Source organism: Phalangium opilio, unplaced genomic scaffold (assembly GCF_054372755.1).
Source record: "Phalangium opilio isolate 3A_F unplaced genomic scaffold, DU_Popi_V2 ptg000329l_1, whole genome shotgun sequence".
NCBI lineage: Eukaryota > Metazoa > Arthropoda > Arachnida > Opiliones > Phalangiidae > Phalangium > Phalangium opilio.
The window spans coordinates 80,703-107,782 of record NW_028324226.1 but is presented as its reverse complement, the minus strand read 5'-3'; the positions used below and the strand labels follow the sequence as shown (position 1 = coordinate 107,782).

The window sequence follows — 27,080 nt, the reverse complement described above, 5'->3', positions numbered from 1 at the left end:
CCTGCCTGCCAATTTCGAAATGCCAATGTAAGCAAATTACGAGGTCGTTGTCATGGCATCATTCGAAACACTATTTTTCCCGCAAACTCGATTTTAAATCATTCTAACGCGATTTTGATGATCGTTATAACAACCGAGTTTAATCTTTTTGATCAGCGCCTTTAATATTTAATTAGTAATTCTTACGAATGTTGTTGTATACCGCGAGCATGTCGCGTTTTAATCATTTCTCGGTACAGAAAAATTAGATGATTTGAGATTAAACAGCTTGATGTGTTGTGAGTGGCGAGTTCGAAAACCTCGTCTCGAGAGTTCGTATTCGACGGGAAATGATTAATAAAGGGAAAAGGAGGGAGGTTATTAGTTTAGGAAACAAAGGATTCCTTTTAATTCGTACATCGCTCGCGAATATCTTTTTTCATATTGTAAGAAAAGTTCGTGTCGGAAGAAAATATTTTCTATTTTTATCCCTTCTTTTAAAATCCCTCATCTCTACTTCGCATCTCCGCCGCTCTTGAGCTTCTATATAGGTAGTAACAGAAGTATATAATACTTTTTTTTTCGAGAGAAGGGTACCACAAAGCGGCAAGGGTAATTGTAACAGCATTCTTCCCAACATCATTTTACATTTGGAGCAAGGTTACTAACCCGAATCACATACGCGATAAATAGTTCCCTCATCATGACGCGCTTGTGGATTTTTGTCCCACGTCAAGACAATCAAGGTTTGTGCAGGGTTGATTGCTGAGGATTTAATACCAAACACTTATAGAATTCACCCTAGCACAGTGCGATTCCCATCTGAAGTTTGATGAGCGGGAGAGCAAACGAAAATGGGAAGCCTGGGAAGAATCATGTTACATAACTAAAGTACTTAAGAGGATACAGAGTGTCATCCTTCTTCTAATATCCCCTTCTGGTAGTAGCATCCCTATTTCTCATCGTTATCTTCTGGAAAAAACTCGCTTTTGACAGATTTTTAAAGCGCTCTCGCTTCGTTCTCAGAATTAATCAAATTCTTTCGAAACCTAATCTGACAATGGAAAAATTATTATGCTAGAAAATCCAATCTTAACATGGGTAATTTTTCCTGTATAAAATAAGCTTTCCCTATAGAAAATTCTATGGCTTCCAAGGTTGCATGCACCCGTATCATTTGGAAGTATATAATTTAAAGTAAGGGAGTATGATGTCATTTATACATATTAATTATTTCCCTCCGGTAATTTTACAATGTTTAGGGACTCGTAATTATTCCTTAGTGTTTCCTGAATTAGAACTAGTAGAAGCAAGCCCAAAAATTGAAAAATATCGTTTTCCTACACGTCATAATTAGCTTTAGACGCATTTGCTAAGTTTCTCCGAACAAACAGTATTTCCAGGATGTCCTTTGAATATATATATACCTCGTGTAATAACCCTTTTGTAACCAATAAAAATACAGTATATCCTTCCCCGAAACCAAAACGCGAATAACTAGTATTCATTTATTTATGTATGCATATATATCTTGGTCTGTCCGAACTGTTGTGCAGGCTTGAATTTGATGGCTTCCATCCTAAAGCCGAGGTGAACCCTCTGGTGCTTGTTGGAGTTACTCTGGTGTAACCGTTTGAAGTTGTACACCCTCCTAAAGTTTAAGTCACACCCCCGTATATACTGAAACCCGCCAAAAACCTCGTGTGTTGCGCCGAGCTTGCTAGATAGAGCGACGTTGAAAAAAAAATATATGAATTTGTTCTTTTTTTTCTTTTTCGTAATGTGGTAAAGTTTGTGGTTTGAAAGTTTGGTAGAAGCCCGAGTTGTACTCGGACCGTCGACTAGTTGTACCTTCTCTCCGGTTCCGCGGGCTGGTTACTTACCCAACGTTTCGTTTGCACCCTCATATATATATTTATATAAATATATAGCTCTATAATTAGAATAATTAATTAATTTTAATTAAATATTTTTCCCTGGCCTCAAAATGTGGTTAAGTTCTCGGTTAAATTATTTTTAGTCAACATTGTTGTTTTTGTTATTATTTATTAATTGTTAAACGGAATTTTCAAAATTTAATTAACTCGGGGGTTAATTATAGTACTTAATATGATATTAGTGTCGCCAATAAGTGCTCGGTTAACGTTGAAAAGAACGCTGATTTGTTTAACGTCAATTTATTTGGTGTTTAGCAACGTTTTTCAAGCTGTCACGTCGATTACAACTCATAAGGTTCGTTAATATTTTTTTATTTTATTTATTTTTCAAGTTTAAACTTAATTTTAAGCCTTTAAATATTAATTTATTGACGGGAAAAATTAAATAAATAGGCTTAGGATATGTTTCGGGATCTAAAAAAGATTTTAAAACATTTTTTAAATCACTTTTACAAAGTTTTTTAACCCTAAAATCATAAAAAATGTTTAAAAACAAAATTTGAAAGAAAATTAAAAGTATATAAACAAACGCTTTTTCTCCTTTGGGGTTTTTAGAATCTATTTATTTGTTTTTATCCGGAGAATTTTTAACAATAAAATCCTTGATATCAAAAGTTATCTTGACGTTTTGTTGAGGATGAGAAAACGTATCTTCGCTTGACAGAACCCGGAAAAATATGTACTAACTTATAAAAATTAGGTATCATTTCCATAAAATTAGCATAAATGTCACCTTTTTCTAGTTCGTACATCGTGACAAATCTAATTTTTTGACCTGATACTTTTACAGAAAAAAAAAGAATTGGTCTCACTTTTTCCAAAGTCATACTTGCAGTGTTTTCTTTTTTTTTTTGGATTTTTTTTTAATATTCAATTATATCCGTGATGGAAGTTTAGACCCGAAAGAGAAAATGTGGATGATTTTTATTTTTATTTGGTATAAACTAGCGTATAAGTTAATGGCCTTTTATTTAAATGTAAATTAAAAGTATGTTAATATAGTGCCAGGGTTTTTCCTATGCTTTAATATTATTTATATTATTTTTTTTTATATACTAGCTCTAAAAATTGGGGATTATTTTTCAAAGCTCAACCTCTTGAACTTTGACCGTTAATTATTTAGTAGGAAAAATAGGGCTATCACTTCATAAATCTTAAATTTTGTCTAAATGATTTAATCAATCCTTGTACTTAAATATTATTTATTAATTTCTATACAAGCTATAAGAATTGGGTAGGTATTTTGCAAAGTTCAGCCTCGTGAACTTTGACCCCTAAATATAGTAGGAAAAAATAAAAGTAGGTTTATTACTTCATAAATTTGGTCTAAATAATATAATATAAAAAATCTTTGTACTTCAATATTATTTATTTTATTATACTAGCTATAAAAATTGGGAAACGTTTTTCAAAACTCAAGCTCTTGAACTTTGACCCCTAGGGAAAATAGGGCTATAAATTCATAAATCTTAAATGTTGTCTACATAATATAAACACTCCTTGTACTTCAATTTTATTTATTTTTATACCAACTTATAACAATTGGGAATTATTTTACAAATCTTGACTCCGTGCACTTTGACCTCCTGAGCTTCTAGTACCGTTTAGTTTATAGGAAACAATCGGTTCTCACGTCTTCTAAATCTGGTCTAAATAATAAACAATCATTATTATATATAGCCTAAACAATTGACATTAACGTCAACAAATTTATAGAATCTTGTTTTTTTAAAAATTGAAAATGTTCGACCTTACTTTTTCAATATTAATAAACTTCATTGTTATTTTTAAATAACTTAAATTGGTTACGACTTTAAGTTTTAGAGGTCCTTTTGCGAAAGAAATCCGTGAAAGTTTATTGAAAATAGCCCGCACGGTGTCTTTTACAAAAGTTTGTAAGCAAGCGTGTATTGAATGAAGCGGAACAGCTTACGTAAAGCCGCGCCACAAATATATTCACTAGCTTAGCCTCGATTTGATTCTTTTAAATAATAAAAATAAAAAAATCTGTCCAATTGGATCGACCCTTTTTGGAATCCAGAACTATTGTTCAAAATCAAGTTGTATTGTAAAAAGGGGAAACAAGTCATCGAATATTTTGTAATAAACTCGGGATTTATAATGAACAGATGCGGGTGGAACACTTTTCAAAGGGATAATAACAAGCTGAAATCCTTCTGTTTGAATTTTAACTTTAACTTTAAAAAGAGTTAATTTTGAAACGAGATAAGACTAAATTTCGAAGCTCAATTTGACTCTTGTTAAGCCTAACTATTTTTAGCCATGTTTTACTTCATAAAGAGTTTATAAGAGCCTAAATTTCGAAGCTCTCATTGACCTTTATTATGAATGCCTTACAAACATCTGCTTTGCCTAACTAATTTGTAGACATTAATTAATTCGAATAGTTAATCTTTTAACGAGCAAACATCTATATGCTAAGCTTAATTATTTTTAGCCATGTTTTACTTCATAAAAAGATTTAAATTTGTAAAGAGCTAAGCCTAAATTTCGAAGCTACCTTTTACTTTCTTTGGAAATAAAAGAGTTACAGACATTGTAACCTTTGACTTTCTTTGGAAATAAAAGAGTTACAGACATTGTAACCTTTGACTTTCTTTGGAAATAAAAGAGTTACAGACATTGTAACCTTTGACTTTCTTTGGAAATAAAAGAGTTACAGACATTGTAACCTTTGACTTTCTTTGGAAATAAAAGAGTTACAGACATTGTAACCTTTGACTTTCTTTGGAAATAAAAGAGTTACAGACATTGTAACCTTTGACTTTCTTTGGAAATAAAAGAGTTACAGACATTGTAACCTTTGACTTTTGTTGGGAATAAGTGTGTTACAGACATAGCTAAGCCTAATTAATGTTTATACAAACATTTTTGGGGGTTAAATTTGATATGTGCGGGTTTTGTTTCTTTCTTTTAGTTTAGTTGTTAACTCAAGTTTATCGCGATCTCTGGGTTACTTTAACCTCATTTAAAGCGCTAGTTTAAAAACAAATTTAAACGAAACGGAAGAAACCGCGTCCCCTATTTCCGTTTGTAATTGTTGCATCGTCCCTTTAGTTAGCTAAAGAAGGAGGGTAAACTATAAGGTAAGGGTCGTGGAAGAATGGCCACTTTCACGCGCGGATAAAGTGGAATTTCGGATTACGCGCTTGCTGCTGGTGGAGCGCCTTTATTTTGAATCACTTGGCAGATCAATGAGGTTAACTTTTCTATTAGTTTAAGAATTAAGAAACATTACGTAATATGGTAATATTGCAATGGGAAGGTCTGTCTCTGGCAAATGGAAGAGCTAAGGTATATTCAGAGAATCGTCAGAAATTATTATTTGACATATTTTTCTTTTAAGTATAATGCTTTTCTTTTGAATGAATAATTAGATTGGCACTTATGGATTGGTTGGGGTCAAATACGTTATTTTTTAAAATGGTAGGTTTTCAAAATTTAATTCTCTGTGGGTATTGATTGTCATTTAATTAAGATGGATATTTTTAATTGCTTTTTTTTAAATCAAAATTAATAAACTTAATTCAGGAAGCGCTCCCAAAACACGAATTTCGGAATTTGGTTAATTCATTTATTTCTTAGTCTTAAAACTGAGTTCGTTAAAAATCTAGAAGAAACCCTGGAGAAGCTGCATGGGAATGTCATAGAAATAAATTATCGAATAAACATTAAGGGAAAATCTATATTTATTTTTAGTGAAATTTAGGGAAAACTCAGGGAAAGGGTTGATCCAACTAAAATTAACCAATCCCTTAAGTATTACTCCTTGAAAAAAACTCCCACAGTTACTAGGTGGCCTTTCACCTTAAAACGGAAGGGAAATATATGGGAAAAAACCTAGAGATGTCAGGGAAATATATGGGAAAAACCCTGGAAATGTCGGGGAAATATATGGGGAAAAAACCTAGAAATGTCAGGGAAATATAGGAAAAAACCTGGAAATGTCAGGGAAAATATGGGAAAAAACCTGGAAATGTCAGGGAAATATGTGAAAAACCTGGAAATGTCAGGCAATATATGGAAAAAACCTGGAAATATATGGGAAAAAATCTGGAAATATATGGGAAAAACCTGGAAATGTCAGGGAAATATATGGGAAAAAACCTGGAAATGTCAGGGAAATATGTGGGAAAAAACCTGGAAATGTCGGGGAAATATATAGGGAAAAAACCTGGAAATGTCAGGGAAATATATAGGGAAAAAACCTGGAAATGTCAGGGAAATATATAGGGAAAAAACCTGGAAATGTCAGGGAAATACATGGGGAAAAACCTGGAGATGTCAGGAAAATATATGGGAAAAAAAGGAAAAAACCCCGGAACGTCAGGAAAATCGGTTATCCAAGAGTAATATGAACCATGTAAAAACACTTGGAAAAAATTTATTATTTAAATTTATTTAAAATATAAATACTAAATTATAAATTTTTTTTTGCGATTCATAAAAAAACGAGTGTGTTTGCAAGCCTGAATTATTCCACTTGATATAAAAACAGTGACTATATATAGTCCTGTGTTTTTCAGGAGAAGAGACATTTAACGTCGTATAACACGGAACAGAACTAGGGATTCTTTAATTCTCTCTTAATTTATTATAAAAAAGAAATAGGACATTGGTGTGTTTACACTTTCTTTTGCCTGTCTTCGAGTGTCGTGTCAGAAAAAAAAATTAAAATTCAAGATAAGATTATTTAGTTCCCAAACTCCGGGAATTTGTGTTAATATACTTTGTGGTGGTAATTATGAAATGAACATCTCAAGTCCTGGAAATGTACTTTACGTTTATTTATAATTAGGTCCAGTGGTATACATACACGTAATTAAATGGGGTGCTGGGTATGTCTGTAGTGTGCTTGAACCAGCAGCTGTTCCTTGGAAGCCACCAGGCTAACAATAACAAACAAGAAGACTTTTCTCCTTGAGGATTCTATATAAAAAGTTTAGATAAAGATTTAAAATTAATTGGATTAATCTTTAATAACATTTTAACGACTATTCAAAATTATAAATATACAGAGTTCAACTTGAGCTGCTACGGTAAAGACCCTTTTCAACGAACATCAAGTACCAGAAGTATATAATTCGAGAGAAGTGTAGCACAAGCGGATTAATTGTAAGATGGTTCTACCCAAAATCAGAACATTTATTGTAGCAAGGTTACTAAATCGAATCACATCCGCGATAAATAGTTCCCTCATCTTCACTCTATTAGCGCTTAACTATTTGCCAAGGCGCATGCGCTTGTAAATTTTTGTCCCACGTAAAGACAAACAAGGTTTGTGCAGGGTTGATTGCTGAGGATTTAGTACAACCAAACAGTTATAGAATTCACCCTAGCACGGTGCGATGCCCATCTGAATTTTGATGAGCAGGATAGGAAACAAAAAGGGTGGTGAGCATGGGAAGAATCATGTTACATAACTATAGTATTAAGAGGATGCAGAGTGTCATCCTTCCTCTATTATCCCCTTCTAATGGTACGTAGAGCTGCGAGGTTCATTTTTCCCAATTTAAAACCTCGACCACCAACCACAAAGTTGTTACAGTAACATTTGATGAAAGACGAAGGTCGATTTAATATTTCCTCTTCCATGAAAGGGTTATTTTTATAATTTTTACGAAAGAAAGGGGGTATAGTTGTTTCTTGAAGCCGTTTCGAATCTAAGTTTGATTGAACGGTGACAGATTGACTCTTAGTTGTAGTGCTAACTGATTCCCGAAGTTTTGACGAAACTTTCTATTTCCGCCATATTTTTCTTATTAAAGAGAAAGAGAGAGAAAGAGGCGAATGTTTATAAACGAGCTTTAAAATTAATAGCTTGTCATACGCTAATTAGGGCCAAGAACGTTTCATTTCTCTTTTACTTCTTTCTCTTTCGTTTGGCGGGAGCGTGAAATTGTCTTTTCTTCATCTTCGTGGGCCTGACAAGAGGAGTTGGTCAACTTGGTCACATGTAGGCTTAGGGAGCGTTTGTGTCTCAGTTGGTCACATGTAGGCTTAGGGAGCGTTCTTGTCCCAGTTGGTCACGTGTAGGCTTAGGGAGCGTTCTTGTCCCAGTTGGTCACGTGTAGGCTTAGGGAGCGTTCTTGTCCCAGTTAGTCACGTGTAGGCTTAGGGAGCGTTCTTGTCCCAGTTAGTCACGTGTAGGCTTAGGGAGCGTTCTTGTCCCAGTTGGTCACGTGTAGGCTTGGTGATCGTCCACGTCCCATTTGGTCACGTGTAGGCTTGGTGATCGTCCACGTCCCATTTGGTCACGTGTAGGCTTGGTGATCGTCCACGTCCCATTTGGTCACGTGTAGGCTTGGTGACCGTCCACGTCTCATTTGATCACGTGTAAACTTGGGGACCGTCCACGTCCCAGTTGGTCACGTGTATAGGCTTAGACGTCACACTCTAAAGATAGTGTTAGAAATACGTATAGATAGACATCGTTTGAGATTGAGATAGTAATCTTTCTACCAATTTAACGGTATTTTTATCCATGGTCGAGTATTGCAAAAAATCTTGGGAAAAGCCAGACCAAGCGTTGTTTTGTCGCTTTATGGTCTTAATGTACGCAATTCGGCCTTGTTAATGGCGTGGCCTTGCGTTCTTAAACACACTGAAAAGATATCAGACTTATTGTATTCCGACGAAAGAATATTTTACCCCGAAATTTGATGGTCGTAAGACATTAGCCATAAATCACTATTAGATGAAATTAGACCTTAGCAGTTTTCTAGGCGCGTTTAAAGGTTCAATAACACTCCCATTTGATAAAAGACCTTGAGGTCCTCGGGATCAATTAAACCGTACAAGATGTCAACGGCGTGAAAATAAAAAAAGGAAAAGTCGAAAGTCGATGCTCGTGGCGAGGTCATTGGGGTCATGGGCGCTTCACCACCCACCCATTGCTAGCTCAGCACCTCTACTTGTCTCGGTGATGAATGAGCTGGCGCGCGTCTACACTGCCTTCTTCTTTGTCCATCTAAGTAAGCCGAATTCGGTACAAGCAGGGTTCCCATTGATTTCTTACGAAACATATTCGTGACTTATTCTTGAACGGAAGTCAGTGTAACTCGAGACTATGTTTAAAGACGTACGGATCATAGTTAAGCCCTTTTGATGATGGTAGAGTTAACTTGACCATCAATATGGTTTAGATTGACGTGGCACCAAGAAGTCTGTCGAGACCGTCGCGATGAAGCGAGGGTGTTTAAATGTCTCACTTATATATTGGAATTGTCTTGAATTACCAGACTCATATACGCCATTAGAATTCACGTGTACTTGTTTTAATTTTTTTGACATTTTCTCAGTTGGCAAAGTATTATCTTTGCCTGTTAGGAAACCATTGACCTTTAAAGAGCGGTTATATATATTTAGTTTTTGTTTTTTTGGCGATGAATTTGGGATACGTCAGAATTGTTTCATTGTTTCTCAAGTACTTTCTTCGCGAACCCACATTTGTCACGTTTTCAAGTACTTGATGACATTTTGAAAGATAAAGGATGGCTTTTCCAAGGATTCTCGCAATTCACACCGTTCAAGGACACGATCCTTTATTTAAAGAAACACCAGAAATTTAAGTTCTGAAAGTAAAAATAGATATATGTATTTAATATTATTTCAATTAATTGAAAGTTTATAGACCTTTTTTATTAATCTAGTTCTTTCAACCAATAAAAACTAAATTAGGAAAATTACAGTGATTTATGGATTCAGTGGTGGTCGTGCGTACAAAGTGATTCTTTGGAAATATATTTTCTTGTTCTCGCAATCATTTTTTTTAGTTTATTCTTAAGGAAAATAAATATTATATCGTGGGAAATTGAAAATTGAAAAAAAAAATATATATAATAGATATAAAGAATATATATAATTCAATGGAGTGGGATGATGATGGGTTTTGATTTTTATAAGTTTTTTAACTCTCTAGTCACGTCACGTCAACCATATTTCGGGTTATTTGCCTCGTATGTGTCCGGCGCGCGCTTTTGGTACATCACGCGATGGGTGCGTGTCATTCGTTATCCCAATTTGAAAATTCCCTTAAGTATACTTTGAAATAACCCAAAAATAACCTAAGCCTTAAAGCATACTCCGCGTGAGACTGATATTATAGACCATTTCGATTTAAACAGCGATACTCTGTTCGCTTTCCTTGAGACTTTATAGAAATTTAAGCTTTGTGAAAGTATGCGACAGAATCGCGTGAAAAAAAGCCAGTTTGCCAAGATCACGCGCGGAAGGAGTCGGATATTATCCTATTATTTCCGACATTCCTTGAGGAATATCGACTTAAGTATGTAAGTACTCCGCCCCTTCGATGCCGGAGTTGTTCCAAGTTGTCGCGAATAAGTGTTTTTATGGATCGTAAAGCATTAATAAGTTCATCTTTATGGTCTAGTGAATCTCTGTAGTTTTTATCAACTTAACTTTAGAGCGAGTGGTAAGCTATCATCAAAGGATATTAACTTTAATCTCAGTGCCAAACAAAAATAGAATAGACTATTCAAATCTATCTATCTTAAATAGACAGGTTGGCGATTCACAGGCTGACGGATCACGTTCCCGAGAACACGAATGGGGTAGTTAAAAAACCGTCAAAAATATTTTTGATATCAAAAGGAAGGAAATCTAACAAACAACAAAAATGGCAATCAAATAAAATGATGCCTTTTTTTCATTTCATTTCATTTCTGTTTGGACAATTGGAAATAACTTCAAAGGGATCCCATATTTTAATAGTGGAGCAGTAGGGTATACGAACTCCCAATTCAATTCTAACTATTCGTTGACCCACCATTCGTCTGTATATGACCATAATTTAAATATGAAAAAAGAAAGAAAAATTGGACTGAATTTTGCTGCATTTAAGAGTCCATTTACCTATACTCCTATACTTGGGATTCTATACGCGAGTTTGAAATTTAACTGATGGTTTTCAATTCCGTCCCATTGGTTCAAACATAAGTTTAAAATATATGTTACATAAGTAGAACACTACATATGCTTCGTAATGCTAGAGACTTACAGCTCGAGCTAGTTCTAGTGAACGACAAGCGAGAATTGAGAAACTTCACTCGGTTAGTTTTGCAGAACTTCCAACTTCCTATTTAGTCCGTACTAAGACTTAACAGCGCCTTACCAGGCGTCGCTTTACCTTGAATCTGTGACCTTCGTCACTTCATGACAAGCTCCAGTTTGTAACAAGTGACAAACTTATGGAATATATCTTATGAGCTTATGGTTCAAACAATATAACTCGTGATTTGTGATCGTTTTAAATTCAGTCTGTACAGTTGATTACAAAAAATTGGGATGTTGATGTGGGATGTTTTTAAGGTCAGTCTACTTGGTTACACGGCTAGTCTTGAGCTTCCAAAAGGCAGAAGTGACAGGTTCAAATAACGAAATAGGTGAAAACGACCTAACTTACTGTATCATTATGTCTAAACGTAACGAAACGAGGTGAAGCTTCAGAAAGAAAGGTCTTCATTTAGGCGTGGTTCCTATTTTTTTATTTCATTTACAATATCAACTGAATGTCGTCGTCTAATATCTATCCGTAATTCTCTTTAACCTTAAAATTTGAAACATATCCACGCCTGTTTTTCCGGCAGTAATATGAACAAAAGATACCACCAATTATTTCCACTAGAGAATGTTAAATTCATTCATTTATCCCATGAATAAATTCGACTAGTTTCATTTTGATATCAAAAAACGCTTGCTTTGGTAAAGCTTTTATAAATGAGGATAAATTCATGGAACACTCCTCGTTCTCTTGTCGAGTTAGAACCCTTGGTGAGCGCAAAGAAATCGTGGCACGCGCCCTGCCAAGACAATTTCCTTTCTAAGCTAGTTTACGGGCAGTAGGATATCTTTCTTTGTCTTTTTGATATCAAAACAAATTTCGTTTCATTTCGATGATCAAAGAGTTGAACGTGTTGATGACACGGTCACTTATTTCTAGGGTTCATCAAGGCCAAGTGCACTCTGTAATTGAGTTGGTCGTACCATAAGTTTATAAGATATGTTCCATAAGTATGACACTAAATATAGTTCGTAATGCTAGAGGCATACTGAGAATTGACTACACTCGGTTTTACAGTCCATCTTCCTATTTAGTCTGTACCAAGCCTTTGACAGTGCCTCACCAGGCGTCGCTTTATGAGAATCTATGACCTACATCACTTCATGAGAAGTTCCAGTTAGTAACCAGTTACAAACTTATGGAACATAACTTATGAACTTATGGCCATACCCTATACTGGAATACATAACAAACTATCTGGGTGTCTTAGTTAATTTTTGGGGTGACTGTTTTTTATTTACGCAGAGATCTACATTAGATCTTCATAATTATTTAACCAATTCGGAGCGAATTCTATTATTGGGTTCCTCAACAGAAGGTTCGTAATCGCGCTTTTTTTACGCGTATCAAAGGTTAAAGGTCGTAATATTTGACCCCGGTTTATAGTGCCAGCCTACGAAGTACTCGAGACAGATTCGTCGAGAAATATTCTCAGGAATAATTCTTCTAGTAGACGAAAAAGGTCACCGGGTCAAGAGGAATTCGACGGCGATAAAAGGCCGAAAGAGTTACGGGTCAATTTGACCGTTTTTGGGGAGAAGCTTAGGTTTGAAATTACTCCCAATGACCACTTGGTCTCACCGGGGTTCCGAATTCAACAGGAACCCTTCTCTAAGTCATTTGACGCCAATGTTGGCCAGAAATGTTACTATCAGGGAAAATGCGTCGGAGGAACTTCCTGTTCCGTCGCTGTCTCTCTCTGCGAAAAGGGCATGGTAAGATTGCGACTTAGTTGCACGGCGACATCGAAAAATTAATTTCTTCAACTTGTTAACGAAGCGGGGCGTGATCGAAACTGATCAGGGCTTGTACCTGATTCAACCCTTGCCCGAGGCCGTCCTCAGGAGGTCCGGACGTTTATACGAAAATGGGACAAGTACTGTCCCTCATATCGTCGTTAAACAAGACAATTCCGAGCCCTATCAGTGTCCGCACAAACGGAGCAAAGATAATAAAAGTACGGTACTATCTACATTTTCATTTCCGAAAATAGGCTTAATGTCCTAAATCATAGGAAATGGCTACGAATTGCCACCGAGCTCCATGCATTACAAAAGTCAACCTTCACCTTCGTATCACCCTGAACGCGACGCTTATCCATATTCTCGGCGCTCTAATTACCCCCCATCCTCCTCGGGGACCACTTATAATTCCTACCAGTCGGCGTACGACTCCATGCGTCTCAATGGTCGACGCCAGAAACGTTCGGTGCCATACGGCAAAGCGGTGGTCATCGAAACGGCGGTCTTTGTCGACCAAGCTCTTCATGACGTCATGAGAAAAGCCTTCCCCTCAGATACGGGAGCCCAACTTATAAATTACGTTCTGACCATTATGAACGCCGTCCAATTACTCTTTCGTCAGTCCTCTTTGGGACGCAGTCTCGAATTAAGTCTAGTTATGTTGGATGTCCTACAAACGCAACCTGACGATCTCCGGCCTTCGGACAACATCGATACCTATCTGACAAATTTTTGCGTTTGGCAACATAAAAGAAGAATGTACTTGAGGTCGGGACAACCCAGATGGGATCATGCCCTCTTACTTTCAGGGTAAATATCGTTTCGTAATTGCGTCGTCTTATAGAATTAATGCGAGTACTACATTCGAGGCTTTTACTTTCAAGTATTAACATGTACGTGGTAGATGACAGAGGCAGAAGGAAACGCCACGTTGTTGGTAGGCCTAATTCAATCTGTTATTGTTAAGTATTTAAATTAAATATCGCTTAAATGAAATTAGGCTTAGCGCCGGTTAGCGGAATGTGTAACCCACTGAACAGTTGCACTATCAGTGAAGGTACCAGTTTCCAAACGGTTCTGGTAGCGGGCCACGAAATCGGACACAGTTTAGGGATGGAACACGATGGCCCTCAAGATGGTAATTTATGCGACCCAAATCATTTCATTATGTCACCGACTTTGGGCGCCGGAAAGACCACTTGGTCAACTTGCAGTCGAGAATATCTGGATAAGTTTTTAAGGTAAAAAAACGGAGCCGATAAAAAGGTGGAATGATTTAAAATTTTCTTTATTTTTCTTTAGAACAAGTCAAGCGTATTGTTTAACAACTTTGAACAGCGCTCCTGGGTCGTCGCCTTATCCTTTGCCCCAAGACTTACCCGGGGATAAATTTGACGCCGATCAACAATGCGTCTTAAGATACGGTAAAGGAAGTCGACGCTCTGTACTTCAATCACCGGAAGTAAGTCACCTTCATTCCAGACGTTCCCCAAGAAACTTTGACAAATTTTCACTTTTATTTTCTTATTATTATAGGAAGTTTGTCGTATACTTCGTTGCGAAACTGGTTCCCACGGATCTGGAATCTCTTTCACTGCCCATCCCGCTTTGGAAGGGACCAGATGCGGTCGAGATAGGGTAAGTACTTGACTTTGCTATCGATGTACTATAAAATTAGTCTAAAACTCGTTAGATACGACCTTGCGCGTGTTCATTGAAGCCAAAAGCACGTAATTTGGTTGTTTGTGAATAAGACGTTTTTAATTTGATACCGGCGAATATAGAGTGTAATTAAAATAAAATCTAGGCGGCTCACCCTGTCCAGAATATCATAAATTTGGCGCGAAAACTAATTAATTTCACGCTCCAATTATTTTAAGTTCGCCCGGATTGAGTTTCGCTCTTCGTGTTAAAGAATAAAAATAAAAAACTTCAGTGGCGGTATTTTTATTAAAAGTCGAGTGTCTGCGACCTTGTGACACTTTCTGTGTGCCGCTCTATCTTTGAAACGCGTTGAAAGGGAAAATTTCGAGGCCCACCTACCTTATTTATAGCACCCTGTATTTATTTTTATTTTTGGGGTTAAGTACTTAAATAACCCGTCCATTTGAAATCGAGCGTGATTCCCGCCCCGAAAAATTAGAAGTCCATCGCGCGAAGTAAAACCGTTTCCTCTCTTATGCGTACAGTGGTGTCGAGCTGGTCGTTGCGCTAGTCGACAAGAAGCCGTTATGGCCGCACCACAGCGGGCCGTACCGGGAGGATGGTCCGCTTGGAGTCCTTTCAGTAATTGCTATTCCGATTGTGTCATGAGGGATAATGAGGTTGTCGGGGTCATGGTCTCTAGAAGACGTTGCGATAATCCCACGTAAGGTATTTACTTTTCTTTATCATGGCAAGTACTTGAACTTTAAGATTTACCAGACCGCAAAATGGCGGAAAATTTTGTGACGGTGGCGAGAAACGTTCCAGAATGTGTGACGCGCGTAATATTTGCGGAAATTCTCGAGAATTACCGCTTGATCAATATATCGCCGATACTTGTCTCAGGGCCTCTATCAGGGATTCCTCTATTGAGTCCCGCGGGACACAGTTTCCCAGCAGTGACAGTAATTACATTTTTTTGCGACGGGGGTTTGCGCGATTAGACTTGTAACTTATTGTTTAAATTAGGTTCCCACTCTTGCTACGTTTGGTGTCACAAAAGGGGAGGGGGTTTCATGACGCACGGGTGGAAAATACCGGACGGAACACCCTGTTGGAAGCAAGGGGGTGTTAAGCAGAATCGATATTGTCTCAATGGCAAATGTCAGGTACTTAACAAGTACCAGTAGATAAATCCGTTCGCAGCTTAAGACTCGACTTATTTACCAATACAGGCATACGATTGCAACGGACAGAGTACCGACGGAACTCAAGAGGAGTTACAGTGTTCAAGTAAGATTGTTAAATTCGCCATTGACTTGTAAGTGAGTGACAAATGTGTGTCGTGACGCCACGTAGGTTCCGGTATATCAGAACGACGATTAGTTTGGCGGGAAACGAGCGATTGTCGATCTACTTGCATGCTAGGAGGAACTGGTTTCCAATTGGCCACTAGAGACTGCAACTCTATGTAAGCCATTTATTAATCTTACGTCCTTTATATAGCTAAGTTCCTAAAACTTCTTTCATCTGAACAGTACCGGTTGTCCCGTCAATAGAGATTCATTCAAACTTTGCGACAAAGTAATTGTAACTCATAACTTACTTTAACCTAACTTAAACTTATCGATTATCCTTAATGTCCCCGTCAGCAGACTTGTATGACAACCAGAACGACTCAAGAGTACGCCAACGAAGTCTGCCATCGTTACAGCATCAAGTACCCTAATTTACTTAGCGGGGGTGGTCGACAGTTACCTTCCAGAGCCGGTAACCGACATTCGGCTTGTGTCGTGGCTTGCCAGGACCGAGTTTGGAAGGATACCCATTATCAAATGGACGTCTTTGAGGATGGAATGTTCCCGTTTGGGACTGATTGTAGCGGAAGCGACCGTAGATACAAGGCTTATTGCTTGAGGGGCAGGTGTTTGGAGTTTGACCATCAAAATATGCCCGTCGATAAAAGTAAGTGGTCAAACTATTCCTCGAATCATTTCAGTTACTTATTAAGACGCGTAATAACCCTTGAAGACGTCATTCACGTCGTTGAGATGCGCAAATTAATTAAAGGCGTTTGGAAACGCGATTTGAACGCCATGTCCATCTTGGAATCCGCCGCAGTTTCGAACCGGACAGGCGCTACCAACGTTTTAGCTGGTAGGAATGTTACGTCCAGAGGTTACCAATGGGCAGTTGCCGTTAGCGATTGCACTAAACCTTGTGGCGGGGGTATGTCTAATCTTAAATACGTTACCTCTAATTTCAAAGACGCAAATTAGATAGGTATATCTTTAAAGGTAAGGCGTATATCTCATTGTCCTGTCACTTGGACGGGAGGAAAGTTTCCAATAAACTTTGTCTTCAAGCTCAGAAACCCACGAACCCGGGTTGGATGACGTGCAACGATCATCCGTGTACTGGAAGGTAATTAATTATACTATTGACACGCGAAACAATTATTATAGGTAAGTAATTCTTCCTTGCATCGAAGGTGGCGAGTGGGCGAATGGGGGAACTGTTCATCAACTTGCGGATTCGGGATCCGAAAGAGATCAGTCGTTTGTATCCAAGAAGTTGAGGAGAAACTTTTCGCGTTAGTTGAGGAACGATTCTGTCCTCTTTTAGCACCGATTTCCAATGAAACTTGCCTACTTCCACGTTGTACCCTTTAGAAACTGCGCCTTACAACAATTTTTAGAGAGCACATGTCACACAGTCCGACTTCCGCTCGCGGTGGCCTCCACGAGTGGATTGTTTTCCATCCCGTGTTTTATTTATAATCCATTTTAGGGAAGACGCCAAGATTTTAGAAAGGAACTGAGATGGAACCGTTATTTATTACAAAAACAAAAACAATGATGTTGACTCTGATATGAGGAAGGAAAAAGGCTCGCCAAAGAATTCAGAAACAACAGTGTTTTTTGATAGTTTTTATACAATAAAAGATGCCTAATATAATAACGAAGTCTTTTATTTCTAAGTGTTTATATTATTTGTGATTTAAAGTATGCATTAATTATTATTTTAAATAGGAAAACGCGTAAGGTTTATGTTTCCAGTGCAACTGATAAGTGAGTAATTGAAACGTGACTTGAGCTCATTCAAATTCGGCACCAGTTACTCTTATGACACGTGTTTCCAGGGTAAACCGGAAGTCAATTTATCCTGGACAGGGTATTAAAAAAATAAGTTAATAATTTCTATTATATCCTTCACTTACTATAAATATGATCTATAATTTATTAAATGGGTCTAAATTTGACTTCTTTTATTATTTATTTGTAAATTAAATCGAGGATAAACAAGTTTTTCACATATTTTACGTCTTATTTCTAGCCTTGATCTTCAACAACACGCTACGGCTCAGTGTGGGAAATAAGGCACTTTTACAGGCCAATAGCCAGTTTAAAAATTAAACGCTTAGGGGTCTACTGGCCCTGGTGGCCACTTAATTAATTCAAAGTTTTCCCCCTCAAGATTTTGGATCATTAAATAAATACTATGTTAATCCCTAAAATTGTCTCGTCTTTGCTTCTATGCTGTTTGCTTGCTTGGCCTGAAATGTGTATGTGGGAGTGGGAATATGGGAGGTTTTCGTATGTCTGTCTACGCTCTACACAGTGTAGAATCTGTAGATGAAGTGATTTTTGCAGTTAGCTAAACTCTGCTAAAGCATGGCTAAACAGGGCCGGAATTAAGAAAAATTTGTTATAGGACATGTGTCCAGTGACCCCCTGTTTGACTGGAAAATTTATAGGACATTGTCACTGGAGTGTGCAAAAATGGTGTCGCTTCTCCATAGTCAAGGTATCAAAACTTCGGAAAATTTATAGGTCAAAATGTCCAGTGACCCCCTTAGTTTTTAAAAAAATTATGGGACATTTTGAAATTTTATTGGACAATGTCCAGTGTCCTGTGCTTATTTCCGGCCCTGTGGCTAAAGGGAAGATAATCTCTCCGTAGTCTTGTTTGGGTCTGGTCTCTAGGGAAAGGCAGCCTGCTGCCTTTGACTGTATTAGGGTCTATGGGAAGATAACAATGGAGTGTCAACTCCCTCCCTATGGTCCGAATTTTTTAATTTAGCATTACTCAATAAAGACTTATAGTTCTTAATTTAAGACTCCAATATTTTTAAATACCCATAACTATAAAAAGTAACCTACTAAGCCTACGCCCTAGCAAATATTGTCCAGAATAGATAATTTGGCCCTAAATTACGAAAGCCTGATTTTTGAGGCTAAAAGTGGTAGGTGGCACCGTGGCCAGTTTTTTAATTAAAATACCTAGGCTCTACTGGCCACAGGTCCAGTTTTAAAAAAATCCTTATTTCCCACACTGCTACGGCTTCTGCAACTTTGCAACTCGGGAGCTTCCACTCCTGATCTTTAAGTAAGAGTTGTTAGTGTTATTACTCCTAGGCGCTAGCAGTCGGCGAAAATAAATCTCGGAAAAGTGAACTTTATTTGACAGCTGAAAATTTCAGTTAATTTTGATTAAAATGCAGGATAAAAAGGGAGTTCAAGAAGCTGAAAAGCCTCCGCAAGAGAAGAAAGATAAAAAGGATAAAAAAGAAGAAGACGAAAAGGATTTAGATTTGGTAAATGCGTGCATTTGATATTTTGATTGTAGCTAAGCCTTGGCCATTGAAAAAGGCCAATGACTTAGCATTTTGGCGTAACGTAATCATAGATCTATGAACGTAATCACAAAGAAGGTAAGATATTAATTATAAATTAATAAAATATCTATATAGTCGGACGAAGATAAAGCCCTCCAAGATGAACTTAACATGCTGGTTCAACGTCTTGTTGAAGATGATACCAAATTATATTTACCTGCCTTGGAAAGTCTTAGAACACAAATACGGGCTTCAACTACGTCTATGACTTCCGTTCCTAAACCCCTTAAGTTTTTACGTCCTCATTACGGAACTTTAAAGGAAGTTTACGAGAAAATTATTGAAAAGGAAACAAAAGTAGGCTTTTCTTAGTGTTTTTCTCTGAATTAAAATAATATTAAATTAATCTTAAAATGTTTAAAGCAATTTTGTGCCGATATTATTTCAATCTTGGCCATGACAATGAGTGAAGAGAGAGATTGCCTGCGTTATAGATTGTTAGGTTCCAGAGAAGAAATAAGTTCTTGGGGGCACGAATATGTTAGACACTTGGCTGGGGAGATTGCCCATGATTGGGCTGATTTAACGGATAAAGATGATGCTAGAAAGGAGGAACTTTTGACATTAACCAATGCTATTGTTCCTTATCACATGAAACACAATGCGGAAGCTGAGGCTTGCGATCTTTTGATGGAAATTGAAAAATTAGATTTGTTAATTAATTATGTTGATGAAGATGCTTACCCCAGAGTCTGCCTTTACTTATCAAGGCAGGTTTCCTAAATAGATAGTTTTCACACATGGAGGATTCATACCATTTACACCAGGAGGCCGAACTACCTGGAGGACAAAAGCAGACGGGTTTTTGTCCTCCAGGTAGCCCGGCTTCCTGGTGTAAATGGTATGAATCCTCCATGTGTGAAAACTATCTATTATTAATTAAATATAATTACTTTTAGCAAGTTAACATTCTTTCGATTGTAGTTGCGTACCTTATGTACCGGAACCAGAAAACACCAACCTATTAAGAACAGCTTTAAGTATTTTCCGTAAATTTGAAAGATACCCTGAGACTTTAAGATTGGCCATGCAGTTAAATGATATCCCAATAATGGGAGAATTGTTCAAAGAATGCAAGGATACGTAAGAAATTAAAAGGAAGAGGGCAGATAACATTATACCTTAAAAGAACTACCTTTTTCTAAATATAAAAGGAAAAATAATTAAAATATTAAAAAATAAATGATCTCTCATAACAAAATAATTAGCATTTAATTAGGCTTAAAAATGAGGACTAATGAGCCGCCATTTTGTTAGTGGCGTCTGCTAGCCAGAACCTCTTACCCCTACAGGATTGGTCATTTTGTTAGTGGCGTCTGCTAGCCAGAACCTCTTACCCCTACAGGATTGGTCATTTTTTTAGTGGCGTCTGCTAGCCAGAACCTCTTACCCCTACAGGATTGGTCATTTTTTTAGTGGCGTCTGCTAGCCAGAACCTCTTACCCCTACAGGATTGGTCATTTTTTTAGTGGCGTCTGCTAGCCAGAACCTCTTACCCCTACAGGATTGGTCATTTTTTTAGTGGCGTCTGCTAGCCAGAACCTCTTACCCCTACAGGATTGGTCATTTTTTTAGTGGCGTCTGCTAGCCAGAACCTCTTACCCCTACAGGATTGGTTCAATTCTCACAGGCTAGAAGAGGTAATAGGTTCTGGCTAGCAGACGCCACTAACAAAATGGCGGCTCATTAGTCCTCATTTTTAAAACTATAAATGGTAATTATTTTGTAATAAGAAATTTATTTTATTAATATCTCTCCTTTTATATTTAGAAAAACGCTGTTCTTTTAAAGTATATTGTTATGTTACCTGAACTTTTCCTTTAAAATAATTATTCCTCGGGGGGGATTTTCAGAACTGTAAGAAAGCAAATGGCTTTTATGGTTGGCCGTCAACAAGTTTTCTTGGAACTTGATGAATCTATGGATGATTACGAAGATCTGGTTGAGATTATGTCAAACGCTCATTTGAACAATCATTTCTTGGCCTTGGGACGAGAATTAGATATCATGGAACCCAAAACACCGGATGATATTTATAAATCCCACTTGGACAATGCGCGTCCTTCATTTGGACCAGGCAGTACAGTTGATTCTGCCCGTCAAAACCTGGCATCTAGTTTTGTCAATGGTTTAGTCAATGCGGCTTTTGGCCAGGACAAACAAATCATGAAAGATGGAAATAAGTGGCTGTACATGAATAAAGAACACGGAATGATGAGCGCCATGGCTTCTTTGGGAGTCATTTTGCTCTGGGATGTTGATGGAGGCTTGACGCATATTGACAAATATCTCTATTCATCCGAAGATTACATTAAGGCAGGAGCTCTTTTAGCCTGCGGAATTGTCAACAGTGGCATGAGGAATGATTGTGATCCGGCTTTGGCTTTGCTCTGCGATTTTGTCACTCACAACAGTATGATCATGAGGATTGGAGCTGTTGTTGGCCTGGGATTAGCTTATGCCGGTTCCAATCGCAGTGATGTCATCAATCTCATGTTGAAGGTCATGACTGATTCCAAATCAACCATGGAGGTAACTATTCAGAGACTCCCTCCCCTTAAAGGGAGGGTGAAGTAGAAAATCAAGTGATTTTTTATCGATTCTTCTACTAATTATAAGACCAGTCTGCATAGTGAAACATTCAGGAAATACCAGCTCCGAATGATTTTAAAATTCAAATTAGGTTCAGATTTTAAGGATAATTTTAAAGAAGGACCTCCGACCAATCGCGTAACGCCCTGCCTTTTTGTTAACAAAATTCTTGTGGCACGTTCCGCGTTGAATGAAATTTATCACGAGATTTGATAAAATTAGGCGCGCGATGTGACAATCGTGGCGCGAGACATGGAGCGTGCCACGAGAATTTTGTTAACAATAAGGCAGGGCGTTACGCGATTGGTCGGAGGGGCTTCTTTAAAATTATCCTTAAAATCTGGATCTAATTTGAATTTTAAAATCATTCGGAGACTGTATTTCCTGAATGTTTCACTATGCAGGCTGGTCTTAAAATTGGTAGAAGAATCGATAAAAAATCACTTGATTTTCTACTTCACCCTCCCTTTAAGGGGTTAATTAAGTTGTCAACTTGATTGGGTCTTTGTGTAGGTTATTGGTATGAGTGCAGTAGCTTGTGGATTAGTCGCAGTCAGTTCCTGCAATGCCGAAGTGACTTCCTCAATCCTTCAAACACTGATGGAACAATCTGAAACTGAATTAAAAGACACTTTCGCTCGTTTTCTGCCCTTGGGTTTGGGACTTTGTTATCTGGGCAAACAAGAAGGGGCTGACGCTGTTATTGCAGCCTTGGAAGTCATTCCAGAACCTTTTAAAAGTTACGCTACAACTGTTGTGGATATTTGCGCCTATGCCGGAACGGGGAATGTTTTGAAAGTTCAACATTTGCTCCACATTTGCAGTGAACATTATGATCCCAGTGCTGAAAAGGATGATAAGAAAGACGCTGCTGATAAAAAGGATGACAAGTCTCATTCTTCCGATTTTTCCTCTCAGCAATCAATTGCAGTTTTGGGAATTGCTTTGATTGCTATGGGGGAAGATATTGCTTCCGAAATGGTCTTTAGAACCTTTGGGCATTTGGTCAGTGACAACTTTCAGTTGGCCTTCTCTTTTTCTTTAGAATCTTGATTTACATTATAATTTTAGCTTCGTTACGGAGAACCAGCAATTAAGAGAGCCGTCCCTCTGAGTTTAGCACTGATTTCCATCTCAAACCCTAAATTAAACATCATGGAAACCCTAAGCAAGTTTTCTCACGATAGCGACCCTGAAGTGGCGCATAATGCCATTTTTGGTTTGGGAATGGTTGGAGCGGGAACCAATAATGCTAGATTAGCAGCCATGTTACGTCAACTGGCCCAATATCACGCCAAAGATCCCAATAATCTCTTCATGGTCAGAATCGCCCAGGGATTAGCTCATTTAGGAAAAGGAACCTTGACCCTTTCTCCCTATCATAATGATAGACAACTCATGAGTCCAGTTGCGGTAGCCGGACTTTTAACAACACTGGTGGCATTTTTAGACGTGAAAACGCGTAAGTAGACCCAGGGGGGTGATTGACATCGCAACGGAGAAAGAGAGGCTGAAAATTGTATTTTAAACGCAGTTATTTTGGGTAAATCCCATTACATCATGTATTTCCTTGTGGCGGCCATGCAACCTCGAATGTTGGTCACTTTTAATGAAGATATTCAACCGCTTCCTGTCCCTGTTAGAGTTGGACAAGCGGTAGACGTAGTCGGTCAAGCTGGTAAACCCAAAACCATTACTGGTTTTCAAACACATACCACACCAGTTTTATTAGGTTACGGTGAAAGAGCGGAACTTGCCACTGAAGAATGTATCCTTTCAATTTAGTTCCTGTTTTGTTTATTAATTGAATTTTATTTTCCCAAATAGATTTTTATCCTTAACCTTTTGAACTTTCAGATATCGCGTTAACGCCCATTCTAGAAGGATTCGTTATACTTAGAAAGAATCCTAATTACGAAGCTGTTTGAGTGTGCTCGGTAAAACATTCATAAGAAATATTATTTTTCGATTGGTAAATTTATATAAAAAGGGTTTGAAGTCCGTGAAAATTAAGCGAGTAAAGACTTATTTAAATATTGGAAATTGTGTTTTTTTCTGTTGCCTTTTAATTTGAAAATTAAAAAGAACATCAAACTAATTCTCGTAATTTTTAAAATATCAAATGAAATTTCCCGTATAAAAATTGTCACTTTGTGGAAACTCAAAATAATAATTGAAAATATGTTCTCAATAAGCAATTTTATTAAAAATTATTAACAAAATTATTTATTTCTTTCTTTTTTGGAGATAAAATTAAATATTAAAATTTAAGTAACCACGCTCCATTTCCAAGGTACAGGGATGACGATAGATGTCGCTGCGGACGGTGACCGAAGCCAGTGTCACGTGATATTTGCCAGCTGTTGAAGTTTCAAGTCACTGTGGGCAAGCTGCGTAAATTTTACCGGTTAATTTTAAGTCGCTTTTCGTTTATTTTTCCGGTGAAAATTAGCAAATTAGTCTGGAACGCTTATTTTGAGGATTCTCAACGCCTGGTAAGTACAAATTTGTCTGATAAGACGTATTAATTAGCGAGGTTCTTGGGAAGGGAAGGCGGGAATTTTAAGACAAAGGCTTAAACGTATGTACAACGTGTGAGTTTTTTTTTTTTTTTTTTTGCTCCTGAGGGGGGATACGAGCTAGGGCTGAATGAAGCCTTACAGCTGCGATTTCTTAGGTTGAAAATTGTGAGGGGAATTAATTAAAGGTTTAAGTGGTGTTTAAGTTTGGTTTTAAATGGCACAAGTGATTTTAGGGAGATAATCTCAGGGGGTAGGGAATTCCAGATGGGGACCAACCGATGGAAAAAAGAGTGCTTCAGTTGATTTTTACGGGCCTGTTGACGAAATAATTTTCTATGGTGACCACGGGTGGGGATAGACGAGGGAGCAGCGGAAAAGAATCTTTGGTCGGGGCAATTTAGGATTTTGAATAAACTGATTAGGTCGAGGTAAGACCGACGAGTAGTCAAAGAAGGCCAACCAAGGGTAGATAGCCTACTGTCTCTGGGTTGATGTTTTAGTTAGTTTTCGTCTCAATTATAAAAATTCCTTCAAAATTAGGAAAATAACGTTGTCAAGCAGTCTTATAAGGTAAATTCTACTTAATAATTAAGGGGCAGAACGGGTTTGTTAAGAGGTTTTGAAATTAAACTACTGGGAAAGCTTAATTTCATCTCGGGGTCGACGCTAGATGTCGCTACGAACGGCGAATGAAGCCAGCGCCACGTGTTTTTTCCCCGGTTAAAGTTTCAAGTCGTTAATGAGCCTTATGAGCCAAACTGCCAGTTGATTAGATTTTATCGGTTTTAAGTCGAGTTTCTTTTATATTTCGGTGCAAATTAGTCGGGGAAAGCTTTCCAATCCTTGCCTTATTTGACGTTCTGTGGGCAATTGTCTTGTATAAATAAAGAAATAAGTAATGGGCAACTACTAATGGACTCTTAGGGGGGGGGAAGGCGGGAATTTTAAGACAAAGGCTTAACGTATGTGCCACGTGTGTTAGTTTTCGTCTCAGTGATAATAATTCCTTGAGTAATTATGAAAATAACCTGGTCACGCCGTCTTATAAAGTTAATTATACTTAATAATAAATTGGCATTCCGGTTTTGTTAAGAGGGTTTGAAAAGAAACTATTGGAAAGTCTTTGACCAAGGTTTACGAAGTCATTTAGTGACATCCCTCGTTAATTATTTAGTCCTAGTAGGCCTAAACATTGTAAGTACTGTAAAGTAAAAGCTTACAAGACTTTACTAGATAAATACTGCGATTATAAATACTTTATTCAAGACTAATTACACTTATTAAAGTTAGGTTATGGGGTAGATTTCATTCCTTTGATCATTTTGTATAGCTTTTTTGATCCATAACGGATAGATTTTGTCGCCCCTGTTAATTAAAATTAAACCTTAAAACAATTAAGATTTATTAAGTCCTTGCGCATACCCGCAGTTAAAAATCCTTTCAATGACTGACTCCAGCTAGTTTTCCATACTATATCACTAACAGCAGCTAAAACTAGTTTTCCGCAGTCTAGTTCACATGAAATGGCTTTTAAGACATCTTCCGTGTCGCGATATTTTCCATCATTGCACCACCGCACTAAAAGTCTGTGTTGAACAACACGAGGCAAGAGATTTAAATGGTGCAATCTGCTATGAACACTTGTATCTTGCTGCAAATTATGTTTTAAAACTTAAATAAGATACACTAGAGAGAGAGAGAGAGAGAGAAGAGTGTTTAGTTTTGCCCACTTCTATTTTCTGTGTGTTGGGATTCCAATGAATTCCCATAAGTTTCTTTAAAACTGGTTGATAGATAATTCGGAATTTGTCCATTTGGGGTTCCACAATCTTCTTGACTTTATTTTTGTCTTCCCCAACAATCATTCGGAAATCCCCTATGAATTAATTTATTCTACGATTACGAGAGTTGTAAATTATTAGACAGAACAAACCAGAGTAGGAAAGAGCGGCAACACATTGATACAATTCTTTCTCGGAGAATACTTCCGGTAGGCAAAGGAGGGCTGTGTGAACTGCACTATTTAGGTTCAAGGCCAATGCTTTATTTAGTTCTTGGGATGAGCTGGTTTTAATGACTTTAACGGGTTTATGAAGACGACCACTCAAGTACAGAGATTCCCAGTCCATCAAGTCTAAAGTGAACTGACGCGTGTTTATGACTCCGTATTTGATTAGTCTCTAGAAAGGTATCCCTATGCTGTTTATTATCTCAGACAGAACTGAATAAGGTTTATTCTTTGTCTTACATTATTTTCAAACGGGATTAAGGTGTTGTAATAAATGGCGGCCCCGTAATTTTGTTGGATTTTAGTGACTAGTTTTGGGCCTCCATACTTTACAAATGAGTAGTGAGATCTATTTTGTTGCATGTTACTCTTATGCCAGGATAATGGCTCGTCCACCACAAAGACAAAGTCCATCATGTTATCCTTAAATAAGAGTTAGTTTTCAATTTAAATGGGACATTGTAAGCCTAATCATAATTTATAATGAAAGAATTGGGATTTGGACATTCGGTTTTAAGGTTCTGTAAATTGAAAGTGTCTAAGCCTTGGACTAATAGAGAAGCATGTCGTGTTATTGGGACAAGTTTTTTACTTTGACATTTTCGTGGCCTTCTTGTAAAAATATTCCTGAGCCATAAGCGAATGCGTAATTTATATTTTCGGGAAAAATTGATAAAACTTTTTCAAATATGTTTTTTCGGACTAAAGCATGGCCAATGGAAGCCGCCATTTTTAAATTCCCATCAGCTGTCAGTTAGGGCATGGTTAGGGTTAGGAACTAGGAAATTGTAGTGTTCAGTGGCGCCGCCTGGATTTTTCAGGTCTCTTATTTAATAAAATAGGCGCCGATTAGACGGGTCCTTCGAAGTTCGGAC

General features: G+C 37.5%; 3 protein-coding genes and 1 long non-coding RNA gene across 5 annotated transcripts in view; 3 read left to right on the top strand and 1 right to left on the bottom strand.

Moving 5' to 3' along the window:
- Positions 1-1,257: 1,257 nt before the first annotated feature.
- Positions 1,258-17,382, top strand: LOC149610118 (A disintegrin and metalloproteinase with thrombospondin motifs 18-like). The gene is made up of 19 exons (XM_089858736.1): positions 1,258-2,211; positions 12,265-12,337; positions 12,406-12,734; positions 12,799-12,976; positions 13,034-13,571; positions 13,646-13,698; positions 13,762-14,002; positions 14,064-14,223; positions 14,298-14,399; positions 14,951-15,129; positions 15,186-15,370; positions 15,435-15,574; positions 15,641-15,698; positions 15,765-15,876; positions 15,944-15,989; positions 16,058-16,370; positions 16,437-16,634; positions 16,703-16,829; positions 16,897-17,382. The coding sequence occupies exons 1-19, from the start codon at positions 2,089-2,091 to the stop codon at positions 17,075-17,077; spliced, it is 3,336 nt and encodes a 1,111-aa protein (XP_089714862.1). The 5' UTR covers positions 1,258-2,088; the 3' UTR covers positions 17,078-17,382.
- A 1,430-nt stretch (positions 17,383-18,812) lies between these two features.
- Positions 18,813-23,897, top strand: Rpn1 (regulatory particle non-ATPase 1). Its single transcript, XM_089859557.1, has 9 exons — positions 18,813-19,002; positions 19,159-19,380; positions 19,447-19,793; positions 20,008-20,166; positions 20,937-21,615; positions 22,189-22,680; positions 22,747-23,137; positions 23,210-23,443; positions 23,533-23,897. Exons 1-9 carry the CDS (start codon positions 18,904-18,906, stop codon positions 23,601-23,603), a joined length of 2,694 nt encoding a protein of 897 aa, XP_089715683.1. The 5' UTR covers positions 18,813-18,903; the 3' UTR covers positions 23,604-23,897.
- Positions 23,898-23,986: 89 nt separating this feature from the next.
- LOC149610111 (uncharacterized) overlaps positions 23,987-27,080 on the top strand; it is a 75,063-nt gene continuing 71,969 nt past the window's right edge. For both annotated transcript variants that reach the window (XR_016376513.1, XR_016376512.1), the window contains exon 1: positions 23,987-24,170. This is a non-coding gene — a long non-coding RNA (uncharacterized LOC149610111). The remainder of the gene's footprint in view (positions 24,171-27,080) is intronic.
- LOC149610116 (phosphatidate cytidylyltransferase, mitochondrial) lies at positions 25,423-26,973 on the bottom strand. Its single transcript, XM_089859629.1, has 6 exons — positions 26,798-26,973; positions 26,446-26,628; positions 26,131-26,377; positions 25,928-26,073; positions 25,620-25,848; positions 25,423-25,562 (listed from the first exon to the last, which is right to left on the bottom strand). The coding sequence occupies exons 1-6, from the start codon at positions 26,933-26,935 to the stop codon at positions 25,489-25,491; spliced, it is 1,017 nt and encodes a 338-aa protein (XP_089715755.1). The 5' UTR covers positions 26,936-26,973; the 3' UTR covers positions 25,423-25,488.